Below are 13,683 nucleotides of genomic sequence, written 5' to 3' on the forward strand. Positions count from 1 at the left end.
AGTGGGTTAAAGCCTCTGCCTTCGGCTCAGGTCATGATCCCAGGGTCCTGGGATCGAGCCCCGCATCGGGCTCTCTGCTCAGCAGGGAGCCTGCTTCCCCCTCTCTCTCTGCCTGCCTCTCTGCCTACTTGTGATCTCTGTCTGTCAAATAAATTAACAAAATATTAAAAAAAAAGATTAAAAAAAAAGGTGGGCAATAATATGCCCTCAGTCTAGGGAACTTCCTTGTTCCAGATAAGTGTACAAATGCTAGTTTTATTTCACTAGTTACGTTTGCATGTTAAAATTTAAGGGCAGGTGGCTGTTAAGCATCTGCCTTTGGCTCAGGTCATGGTCCCAGGTCCTGGGCTCGAGCCCCGTATCAGGCTCTCTGCTCAGTGGGAAGCCTGTTTCTCTCTCTCCTACTCCCCCCGCTTGTATTCTCTGTCAAATAAATAAATAAAATCTTTAAAAAAATTTTAAGAGCACTTATTTAAAAAACAAAACAAAACAAAAAACAAGAGAAAAGGGAGGAAGGGAAGAAGGGAGACAGAGGGGAAGATGTGTAGCTTCTGGGCCAGTACAGATGTGGGAGAGAGAATAAACATAACAAAATTAATCTAAAAGAGGACAAAAAGGGAAAGAAGACAAAAAAGAAAACACTTGACAAATAAAAAGCACAGAATAAGGTAATAAAAAAATAAAACCAAATATACCTGTGTATAAAAGAAATACAAGTAGATTAAGACGAGCTATTAACAGAAAATGTTAGGTTTCTTTAAATCTATGTATATTCTTTTAAAAATATATACCAAAAGATAAGAACACAGAGATCTTTAAAAATAAAGAGATGGGAAAATGAGATCTCTGTGAAATATTAGCAAAAAGAATGGTCAGTGTAGTCCTCTTGCTATCAGATTAAGTAGGGACAAGTACATCTGATTTCACTGCCAATGTACTGCTCAAGAGTCATCAATCATTCCTCATTGCCAACAGAGTAAATCTCAGGGTCTTTAACTTGACATTCAAGGTTCTTCACCTCTGGCTATACCTTTCTTTTGGACAGTTAATTTCATCTTTGATCTCACAGCTCCTATCACAAAGTTCATATGTAGTAGACACTCAAATATTTATTTAGTCCAGATGACAGGGAAAAAAATTACCTATGCAATCATTCTAACATTTACTTGCATAATGTCCTCTTCAACTTTTCCTGAAGTATTTTTTCTTTAAAAAAGAAGAGAGGAGAAACATGTTTGCATTGTGCATCTAACATATTGACCACGACGCAAAACTTCTTTTCCTATGCGGTTTCCTTCCTCCTTCCTTCACTATTGTGACAGATACTAACAAGAAGCCCTTTCCCAGAGGATAATTTATGAAGCGGCGCTTCCCATTTTTGCACTCTCCTCCCTCCCTCGACTTCCCCCTGTTGTTCTTCCCTCTTTCCTTCTCCTCCGCCTTTCTGTCCCTCCTCTCATTTTCTCCCCTCTTCTCATTGTAAACCCATCGGTAGTACGCAGAACGCCGGAGAACGTGTGCTTGTGAGAGATGCCCCAGAATAGAGACGTAGAGACTGGAAGTCTTTCCTGTTTAGATGTGTGACATGATAATGGCAAACTGGATGTATGTTTTATGGGGACTATCTCCCCTTGGTCCAGATTAATGGTTTTTACCCGACAGGGCATGTAGGATTCACCCGAAAGAGGATTTTATGAATCCATAGTTTCCTAAACCACCTGTGTATTCATCTCACCCAATATGCACTAGGAATAATTGGGGAGCAGGTTGTGGGGTGTGTAATTTGAAAAAGCTCTCAAAAACAATACTGATAGAATTCCCTTTCACCAACTACAGTGTTAGAATAGAATCGCTGATATATAAATAGGTCAATGTCAGTTCCTTGTAGTATAAGATAAACACCTCAAAGGCCACTATATTGGAAGCCCCACTTTATATGCAATGAATTAAATAATGAAACTCTGAAATGGGAAAGGGGCATTTCCTGTAGAATGTTTTTTTCCTATTGGGCATACAGGCCCTCATTCACTGGCTTTCAGCCCTTAGTAGGAACCAGCATCAATGGCAATCCTTAAAAAAAAAATTTAGGTGCTTAAGTCTCAACCCAAGAAATATGAGTTCTGTTCGTCTGGTCTTGGTCCATACACTGGTATTTTTTAAAAAAGCTTCTCAAATATTTCTAATATGCAATCAAAATTGAGAAACATTTCCTGAACTGTTCATAATTAAGTAGAAAACTCTAATGTGTTTTTAATTATAATGTATGAAGACTTGAGATCTAAGCTCACCTAGAATTTTTGCCAAGGAAATTATAGAAATGAATATAATGATACACTATGGATTTTTTTTTTATAGTGACAACAAATTACCAAGGGTTTAAAGTGTCTATAGAATGTAATTAATAAGAAATTGAGTGAACAGAAAAGAAACAAGAAAAGTATCCTGAATGAAAAACAAGAGCCAGAGGAAGGAATGTAAAATGCAGGGGAAAGTAGATCAAGAATACACAGGGAAGGGCTCCTGGGTGGCTTAGCCCGTTAAGCGTCTGTCTTCGGCTCAGGTTGTGATCTTGGAGTCCTGGGATGAAGCCCCACATTGAGCTCCCTGCTCAGCAGGAACCCTGCTTCCCCTCTCCCTGCCGCTCTCCTGCTCTCTCTCTGGCAAATACATAAATAAAATCTTAAAAAAAAAAAAAAAAAAAAGGAATACACAGGGAAGAAACTGAAGTGAAAAGGAGAACAAAACAAAAACAGTAGGTAGACGGGAAGGAGAAAGGACACACAGCTTAAAATATTAGTCAATTTTTTTATTAAGTTTTGTAACTCTCCAGTACTCTACCCAATACCATATCTAGATTTTTGGCCAATATTAAAACTAGATATCCAATACACTCTTCTTAATTGATTTCCATTCCATGAAAAAATTTAAAGATGAATTATTATATTTAATGTGTATTCTTTACATTTATATTTTTTCTGATAGATCATTTTTACATGATAGAAATTTACCTTTAAATGGCATTTCAAAGATAGAAACAAAGACAGAACAATTAAATACAAAACAAAAGCAAAACCTTTATTCTTTTGGCTTGATTGTAATGTGGCTTACCGTTCTGTATGGTAATAGCATTTTCCTGCATGCATTTCACCAACACACTACAAGTCAATAGCTTTAGTATAAAGAATCTACATTTAATGTTGCTTGTGAGAGAAAAACAAAATGTTTTGCTGTAACTGGTAATATGATTTCACTACCTGGCTTTGTGAGGGAAAAAAAACCAAAACTTGGGTCCCATTAACATAACTGATACAGTTCTAGTGCCATACGGGTCAATAAGAGTAAGATCTATCTGGGTAAACGAACACGGGAAAAGACCAACAATTTACTGAATAAAAAGACTAGATGGAAACATCTGATCCAAGCAATGCCAAGAATATCAACTGATCTTTCCTTAAGCCTCTTTCGATGATAAGGCGTTACTATTTGAAAGCCAATGAACGCTGGACTCAGTCTGAGATTTGTTTCACATTGAAATGTGTGCAAAGTTTACAGTACTAATAAAAAAGCGGAAACCTACACTGCGTCTTAGTCTTTGTTTCTTATTTTGTGAAGTGCTGCAATTTAAAAGTGCTAGGAACAGAAACTAACAATAGTGACTGTGACATCAACCTGAAGATACTTTTAATTTCTCATTTTATGTACAAAAGGCTGAAAAATAAAATAAAATGAACTTTGTACAGTATTTATATTTTCTTAGAAAACTCTAACCATATAGTTTCAACAGATTTAAGCAGCTTGCAACATGTTCGTACAGTCGGGCTTTTTACCATAGAGTGTTCAATTAAGATTGGAAGAATAAAAAGCAAGAAGCTCTTCATTGTTTGCTGCAACCTATTGCTTAATGACATGAAGAATGAGGTCTTGGTCGAACAATTTGCTTCACTTTACCACTGACATATGGCTTCCCAGATTAGACTTCGGGACAGTGGAAGGAATAAGATACAGCAGCATAGGCAAGATAAACATGCAGCAGTGACAGCTTCAAACTATAATGGAACCAATTACATCATATTACCTGTTGAAAGCTTGCAAACTATACTTACTGTGGTACATATTTGATGCAATAAATACTGTGCTTAAGTCGTCATTTTTGTTTGCTCAAACATGCACCACTGGGTAAAATGACTATTTACAAAGCGGACTTTTCTTGTTTAAATTGACATATACTCTGTCAACCTCACCAAGAGCAGAAGATGGCTAAACAATACTGCAGGAAAAAAGCAGAGTCAACTTTATAAAGTGGTGGGGACTGCTTTTTGGTCAATTCAGGTTCTTAAAAGGATCAAAAGGATATTTTTAGTTTATGCCAAAGGACACTTATCAAAAATGGTATAGTCATGCTGCCAGGACTCGGAATGACTACGTAATGGTGTATGTGTTTCTCTGTGTGTATACATATATATGTATATACACGCACATATACATATATACATATATACATGTACATATAATGGATCATGTAAAAATAAAACGATTCTTCAACGCTCGTGAATTCTATGGAACATTTACAGGCACATTAAAATTTTTCTGGATGAGAAACCTTAAAAACATGAATAGCTATTTAAGCACCTCAAAAATCTAAAAACATCCTGAAACAAGAAGTAAACTCTTTCCTTTTGTGATGTGGTTTTTTTTTTTTTTCCTCCATGTGTGAATGAGAAGTGCAGCATGCCTTCATTTAAAATATATCCAGTTATACAACAGAGAAATGCAGAATTCCCTACCTTTAATCCCTCTCCCCAAACATAAACCCATATACAAAAATAGTCACATATAATAGTAAACAACCTGGGAATTAAAAGAAAAAAGGTGATAAATTCACAGCATACATCTTGTAAAAATATGGCAGGTGTGGTAGTTAAATCATAAACAGCGGTGACGATTACTATCATCAAGTGTCACGTGTTGAATTTACATAAAAATTTAACTTCCCTCCCCCCTTTAAAGTGGTTCCTATAGTCTGAGTAGCCATTACATCTCTGCTCTTCAGCAGTGTCAGCTGGTTGTGAAAACAGAAACCTCCCGTCAATGCTGTTTTTCTGGTTTATTGAGTCCCAGTTTGCTGACCAGAGGTCTCTGTCTTGTTATAGGCACTGACCTTAAGTATACATTTGTAAAAACAGTCAGTTTGGCATAGACTTCCTGTGGGAGTCTTGTTGACACCAATACATCACCATCACAGGCTGTAAACAATTGATCACAAAATGGAATTATTCTTTGTTCCTTTTTACTTTTTACTTTCCCTGATATCTTTCCCTTTGTCTTCCTTTTCTGATTTGTCTTTTTCAAATTTTTCTTTTTCCGGCTTGGTCACACTATCATAGGAAGGTGGAGAAGTGGTAGAAGGCGTCACATCGGTTTTCTCTGGAGTTGAATTCTCATTTAGTTTGTCAATAAGGATTTCTTCTTTGATAGGTGTTCCCTCACCTTCTTTGCCTTTGTCTTTCTTGTAGATACACGAAACCTTTTTAACTTTTTGCTTCAAGAGGTAGCGTCTATAAGCCCTCTGGATAACGATAGCAGACACCTCCTCTTGTTTGCGTTTCAGAGTGGTTGTGATGGGCTCGTAGGAGACTTTGGAGGGGTTCGATGCCATGAATCGCTCCTCCATCTGTATTCGAAGGGCATCCATCTCTCCACTCTCACCCAAAACACGCTTTGTAAAGGCAAATAAAATATCGAGGCAGTGGATCCGATCCCCACTGACCATGGGTAGGTCCATGGCGATGAGCTGGACTTTGTTTGGTTTGGCTATGAGAAGAGGAGGATCCAGGGCAGCTGCAAAATCAGAGAGCTTGCAGAACTCTATAAACTGGGTGGCATCAGGATCAAACTTCTCCCAGACCTCATAGAACATCTCGAAGTCATCCTCACTCAGGGGCTCTGCACTTTCTTCAGTAGCAACACTGAAGTTCTCCAGGATGACAGCGATGTACATGTTCACCACAACCAGAAATGATATGATGATGTAACTCACAAAAAAGAAAATCCCCACAGAGGGGTTCCCACAGTCTCCCTTAACTGAGCTTCCAGGGTGATCTTTTTCAGGGTCACAGTCTGGAGGTCCGCTATTAAGAATAGGTGCCAGCAATCCATCCCAGCCAGCAGAGGTGGTAATTTGGAACAGGCAGATCATGCTGTTGCCAAAGGTCTCAAAGTTGAACATGTCATCAATTCCAACTTCCCTCTTAACGTAGGCAAAGTTGGACATTCCAAAGATGGCGTAGATGAACATGACCAGGAAGAGCAGGAGGCCGATGTTAAACAAGGCAGGAAGGGACATCATCAGAGCAAAGAGCAACGTGCGGATCCCCTTGGCCCCTTTGATCAGACGCAAGATTCGACCAATCCTGGCGAGCCGAATCACTCGGAACAGGGTAGGGGACACAAAGTATTTTTCTATCAGCTCAGCCAGAAACATGCCTGTGGAAAATCAAGAAATACAAACAAACCAGTGTTATATTTAATATAAGCTTTACTATGTTATATTAAATTAGTATTTAATTTATTAAGTTAATATTATATTAATATTTAGAAGTGAACGAAAATTTACATGCATCAGATAATCATTAATTTTATAAAATGTGGACATAAAGATTAGGTAAACACACACACGTACACACACAATCTGTGGTATTTGTTTAGCAAAAGGAAACTGGTGTGTTTAGTGTTAAAACATTAACCCCTGTATGCTAACTGAGGTTTCAATGGTCATTTTTCCTAGTTCAAGAAAAGCATCTATTGAAAGATTCAACCACTGAAGGCCTAAAGACATCACAAAGTATGGGGAAGCCCAGCAAAGGAGTGGACTTCCAGTTCTAAAATCCGGTTCTAGTATTGGCATAAGAACTAGTGGACAAGGCTTGTGATTTTTCGATCAGAATAGGATCACCATTGTGATCCATTTTATTTGGAAGGTGGCAAGAATGATGGATAGGAGAGAATCCAGGCTTTGGAGACAAACATACTTGTGGCTGAATTCTATCCCTTTTTTTGGCATCACTAAATGGTGATAGTATTATTATTAAATAACTAATTATTATTAGTTATTTTTCTTAAACTTAGTACTTACTGAGCCTTTTCTCTGTTCTAGGCATGCTACTAAGTGCATCTACTTATATAATCTCATTTAATTCTCACAATAACACTTTACAGAAATATTCCCTGGAAAGCCAGGGTTTGGAGGTAACTTGCCGTAGGTTACAGAGCTGGTAAGCGGTGGAAATAGGCCAGATCTGTATGATTCCTGAGTCTCATTTGTTAATCACTAATACGACCACCTCATAGCACTCTTGTGAAGATCAAACAGAATGGCATATTACTTCAAGTGTTTTAGTCCACCAGAGAAAGCAATTTAAATAGTGGAATACTATTTTTCCCCTCTGTGTATGTTTTCTTTTCTCAAATAGGCAGAACCTGGTCTTAACTCTCTTATATTTACTGCCAGTACCTCATTTAATGCTCTATACCTAATCAGTTAATATGTATTAATGAGTCTGTTTTAGTTTTTTGAACAAAATGTCTACTTCTGGAGAAAGAATATTACAAGCCCTAGAAACTATTTGAATCCAAAGATAAGATGAAGTTTATGTGTGTGAATATATGTGAGCAGGCATGCAAACTCTTCAAACTATCAATAGTTTATTTGTGGACAATTTGATTCCTTTTATTCATTTTTGGGTGCATGTGTGTGTGAATTATTTATTCAAAGCAGTACTTGTCTATACCACAGGAGTGTAAGTGACTATAGCATTGTTATGACAAATTGCAGTTATTGTCTTCTGAAATGAGGCAAGATGATAAATGAAAGCTGAAAAACATAAAATATTTTTTTTTTTACACATCATTTCATGCACAGCATGCAACAAGAGAAATGACAAACTGAAGAAAGGACTATTAGACTTTTATCTGGAATTTTGGGATGAATGAGAAAGATTAGTAAGAAACACTTTCAAAGTTTTAAACAAATTTTCATTACTAACGTCCCTGAGTAAAATAATCTCTTCTTACCTACAATAGAGAGAATGACCACCACAAAATCAAAAATATTCCATCCGATGGTGAAATAGTAATAACGAAGAGAGATTAGTTTCAGCACACACTCTCCGGTGAACAGAACTATAAACACCAGATTAATCCAGTACAGAATGTTTGTCATCTCCTGACTCTGGTCATCAGTTTCCACCATCATGGTGACCATGTTGAGGCAGATGAGGATCATGATGCTGATATCAAAGACTTGTTTGGTTACAAAATCAAAGACCATTCCTTGGAATTTGTTCTGGAACAAGGAATATGCAAAATTCAGTTAAAAACATAAAGAATATCAAATTTGATTTACCTGCTTTTACCATAGCAATATGAAAATGTAGCTTTTATAAGAACACACCATGTTTATCTAATACTTGGAAGAATAGTTTGTATATGGGCATATGCAACTTTTTTCAAATGTATTTTATTTATACTGTTCATATCAGATTTTATAAACTGACCGTAAGAACCACGTATCGTGTTCTCAGTGCCCATAACATCATCAGGGGTACGGCAGACAGTCAGCCAATATTTGCCACTATATCAAATCTTTGTTATCCCATGTATTGGAAGTTGGTATCAAAGCAAACTTCAATGAGCTAATAAATACTTTTCCAGCTTTTTCCCTCATGTTTATTTTTTTCTAGTTTCTGTTTTTATCGTCTTTCCCCAAAGCCAGAGCACCTTAAATTTCACCTGTGAAGATGTTCTAAAAAATTGTAACTCAAGAAAAAGGACATATGTGGAACACCTGGTGAAATCCAATTAAATTCTGTATTCTATTTAAATGGTATTGCGCCACGGTTGATTTCTTAGCTTTGATTACTGATCTATGGCTATGCCAGACTTTACAATAATGAAAAGCTTGGTGAAATCATATGGGGATAACTCTTCTGTAAGAATATATAATACTCTTTTAAAAAGGTATAGTCCACAATCAGATGTTCAAGTTTTTCCTTATTTGGTTTGGACCTTATTTCCAAAGACTAACTGGTTTTTTGTCTTGTTTATGAAATTAAGTCCTCATCTTACCAGTTCTGCTCATTTGGACCCTGTTTTGTACCATTTTGCCTACACCTGCTTGGTATTTCAGCCTTGACTGAACTTGCACTAGGCTGTTCTCTAGTTTCTTGACTAGAAACACTGATGATCTGTTACCTTCACACTTCATAGGCTGCTTTCCCAGATCTTGACATGTTTATCCATCTGGATTCCCTGTACGAGTGTTCTGACCTCTCCCTGTTGAGAGGCATCCATTACTCCCTATGGAAGTTCTTGGACATCAAACACCACCTGTTTGTTGTATTTTTCTCTTTTTTTCTTAGTAGATATCTGGTTTGCTGGACCGGACTTCTATTGCTTCAGCTGAGCCTGTCCTTCAAGAGCCTTCTTCAACTTGATGAATGTGAGTAATTCCAGTTCCAAGCCCTTCCTTCGTAGTGTTTATTTACTGTAGCGTACCTTTCCAAGTCTCCTATGTTTCTTTTATTTCTACCCTTCTGATATGTCCTATCCCTCTTAATAAAGTTTGCAGATTATACTGTGTCATTTTGTCTTGTCTCCTTGTACTGAAACAGACTTCCCTCACTCCTTCTCTGGTGACAGTAAATTCAATTTGAAGTTTTAAGCACTTTGTGTCCTCAGAAAACTTCATGTTTACATTTGTCATAAAATTGATGCCACTGTATTACAAATGGTTTTCTCTTATTTATTTTAGTTTTCTCTTCTAGCTGTTTGAAGACTTTGCAAAGACAGAGCAGTGTCATTTTTCTCATAGATACAGCATCTAGAGTGTAGTGTGTTCAAAACTCCTTAAAATCAGAAGCTTTTTTTTTTTAATCAATAAAAAGCTCCTTAGATTTTCTGCTCATGTAATTTTCCAATGGGTCACTTTGATGTATAACTCCAATCCCCAATCACTAATCACTATCTCCAATTTAAACCCCAAGGTGTAGTATATGCTGAAGGAAGCTACATAACCCTGGCAGCCTTGTTCACCAAAGATTTATGTTCTCTCACTTCATCTTGGCCCTTGACAGTGATGACGAATCCTTTATCCCTCACTTGTTCCAGGATAGTTCCAAATTTCTAAAAAATTCTCTATTCTTTTGCCTTCTTTTCTTTTTTGAGAGCATCAAAATCAGTGTAAAGAAATCTTCTACTTCTTTTTGCATTCATATTAGCTTGACTTTTCACACATATCTTTCATATATTACTCCATATTCATTAGAGGACTCAGTCCCTCTCACCTTTAAATCTAACCTAGACCATTCTATTCTTGACCCACATATTATGTGTGATTTTATTCTATATTCCCTCTCTTCACATTCTTCTTCTCCAGAACTCTTGCTTTGCTTCAAACCTAAACCTCTCTCCAAACAAATCCTAAGAAACTTTATTTTAGGGGCACCTGTGTGGCTCGGTGGGTTAAAGCCTCTGCCTTCGGCTCAGGTCATGATCTCAGGGTCCTGGGATCGAGCCCCACATTGGGCTCTCTGCTCAGCAGGGAGCCTGCTTCCTCCTCTCTCTCTCTCTGCCTGCCTCTCTGCCTACTTGTGATCTCTGTCAAATAAATAAAAAACCTTAAAAAAAAAAAGAAACTTTATTTTACTACTTCTAGATATTCATTCTCCCCCCATCTCCTTTCGATTGCCAGCTTCTGCAAGCTAGCATCTCTAATTTTTGTCTCCATGCTGTCCCTTCTTCATATCCTGCATGACACTGGTCATCCAGCGTGTATGGCAGAAACTTTTAAGTTCTCTTTGTTGGGTCCTTCTTTGTCTCCCTTATCCAATTAATAGAAAACCTTTAAATTTGACTCCAGTGACAGCTCACAAATCCACCCACTCTAATTCATCTCCACACCACTCTGGTTCAGGCTACCTCTCAAACAGCTACCTCTGAAACAGCTCCAAAGAAGGCTACAAAGCATACACATTGTCCCCATCAATACTGGTTGAGTGATCTTTACAAAACAGAGAATGAACAGGTCCCCTTCAACAGTTCCCCAATGCTCTAAGGATAAGAGACAATTTTTAACGTGGCTTACAAAGTTCAAAAAAATCTGGCCCATCCTAACTTCTTCATTCTCAGCACATCCCAGTGAGCCCTCCCTCTGTACTCCAGCCTCACTGGCCTTCCTACCTCAGGGCTTTCACACAAACACTGCCCTTCTCCTAAAGGGCTCTTCTCCTGACAACAATTTCCTGTGGCAACCAAGCAACTATTGGCAAATATATAATTAGAATAGCCATAAAAAATCATGAAGAGAATGATGTCATCAGATTTAGAAGCAAGATGCTAGGGGAAAATATGAAATATTTTTAAAACCAGAAAAAAAAACAAAACCTGTGACTTGTTTCATAAAGGATTCCATGTAATCACCAGAGTGGGATAGAAAATGGGGCATATGGGAGATGTACTGATTATTTCAATTGGTCCCCACTGCACTCTGTGAACAATCACTATTTCACTATGTCAATTCATTCATTCACTATCATGTTAATTCATTCATTCACTATTTCACTATGTCACTATTTCACTATGTCAATGAGGAGCTTCTAGTAATGTAGAGAAGAAAACATATGCATATGTATGTATGCATATGTTTTCTTCTCTACATTACTAGAAGCTCCTCATTGACATCTCTACATTACTAGAAGCTCCTCATTGACATTGGCATAGAAGTGTGAATTTTTTAAATTTACATTATTTTATATGCATATATATCATAGCTATATTATATATTTTGTGCTTATGACATATATATCACATATACTTTGGCTAAGATAAAAATTTTGTTTTGCAAATTCATAAAAATACTAGTGTCTGGCAATTCGGACTGTGTAAGTGATAAATAGCAGATTTTTCTGGGAATTAAAGCATATTATTTTATTAACATATAATGTATTATTTGTTTCAGGGGTACAGGTCTGTGATTCATCAGTCTTACACAATTCACAGCTCACCATAGCACATACCTTTCTCCCAATGTCCATCACCCAACCACCCTATCCCTTTCCTGACCCTACCCCCGCCCCCCCCCCCGCAACCCTCAGTTTGTTTCGTGAAATTAAGCGTCTCTTACGGTTTGTCTCCCTCCCTGGTCCCATCTTGTTTCGTTTTTTTCCCCTCCCCAGTCCCCACGACCACCCACTCTGCCTCTCAAATTCCTTCCATCAGAGAGATCATTTGATAATTGTCTTTCTCTGATAGACTTATTTCAGAAAGCATGTTATTCTTACAGCCGGTCGAGGTATGGGTTTTTGTGGTTTCTTTGAACCCAGTTTTTTCATTGCATTGTAGTATTTCTTCTGTTCTTCTGTCATAAAAATGTCTTGACCTCCAAAGTAAAGAAATAAAAACAAAACTTGTTAAAATCATGTTCTTTGCTAGCTAGAAAATCCACTTCAGTCGTTGTGTGAAAATTGGCTTCCACATGCTATTCTAGTGTTGCCAATCTTTGTATTTACAGAGACAGATGCATGTATTCCATCTATAAATTATTCTATATTAACCAGTCATATTTCTATACTAAAGATATCAATACATGCTATCTGAATTAGCAATTACTCAAATACTGCAATTAATTAAATAGTTCAAAATAATTTCAGAATTTTATATTCCTTCTTTTAGCTGATTGCATTTTACTGCTAAAAAGAAACAGTATGAGATGTTTAACATTTTAGAATAAAGATAAAGCTTTAGTATACTTATCTTCTTTTTCTGTTGGTTGAAGTTATCTATGATGACACCAATGAAAAGATTCAGGGTAAAGAATGAACCAAAAATAATAAAGATGACAAAATAAAGGTACATATACAGATTGTCTTCATATTTGGGTTGTAATTCTACCTACAAAATATTAAGGAATGATAACTATTAGGACTACTACTTGTTTTATAAAAAAAGACATCAGCTATTTTCAATTCTCAAAGCATGTCTCAATTGTTGAAAATGGAAAAAAAAAGATCAAGCATTAAACAGATTTTATGAAACATCAACACTATTGTGCTTGTTGAAGAGTCCTGCAAGACCATTCACTGACTTGACAAAGTGAAACAACTCACAGAAAGATCTAGATAATTAAAATTAATTTCACCCAATAAATTTCTAGATTATGACTGCACTTTCTCTTACAGGCAAAGACTTCCAACAGGGTATGCAAAGTCAGGATTTCCCCTTCCTGCAGAAGAGATGTTTGAGTCACACTATATTATGTTAAAACCTTTAAAATTTATTCTCTCTGATTTGGGTTTTTCATTTATAAAATGAAAATAACAGAACCTTAACCTCAGAGGGTAGTTGGGAAGATTAAGCATATTAATACATAAAAAGAGCTTAAGGAAACAGTGCCTGGCCTATAGTAAGTGTAAAGGTTTGTTTTCTATTACACATTTCTTTTCATAGGCTAGAATTATTACTGTATGTGTAATAATCTGGGTACATCTGTAGGTCCATTCCCTTCTACAAATGAGTCTAAGATTCATCCTACTGTAACAATTCATCATCTGTAACAATGATGTCTTATCCAGCACACTTTTGGTCAAAAAGAGAGTGATAACTGGTGTGCGCTTTGGTTGTGATCTTTAT

At 36.8% G+C, this 13,683-nt stretch overlaps 1 protein-coding gene across 5 annotated transcripts in view; it reads right to left on the bottom strand.

Moving 5' to 3' along the window:
- Positions 1-2,791: 2,791 nt before the first annotated feature.
- Positions 2,792-13,683, bottom strand: part of SCN2A (sodium voltage-gated channel alpha subunit 2) — a 140,003-nt gene continuing 129,111 nt past the window's right edge. For all 5 annotated transcript variants that reach the window (XM_082691194.1, XM_082691195.1, XM_082691197.1 and 2 more), the window contains 4 exons: positions 12,808-12,945; positions 12,336-12,440; positions 8,071-8,341; positions 2,792-6,483 (listed from right to left, as the gene is read on the bottom strand). In XM_082691194.1, coding sequence (XP_082547320.1) covers positions 5,288-6,483; positions 8,071-8,341; positions 12,336-12,440; positions 12,808-12,945 — 1,710 coding nt within the window. In that variant the 3' untranslated portion in view covers positions 2,792-5,287. The remainder of the gene's footprint in view (positions 6,484-8,070; positions 8,342-12,335; positions 12,441-12,807; positions 12,946-13,683) is intronic.

The sequence above is a fragment of the Mustela nivalis genome, assembly GCF_964662115.1.
Source record: "Mustela nivalis genome assembly, chromosome: 11".
Classification (NCBI taxonomy): domain Eukaryota; kingdom Metazoa; phylum Chordata; class Mammalia; order Carnivora; family Mustelidae; genus Mustela; species Mustela nivalis.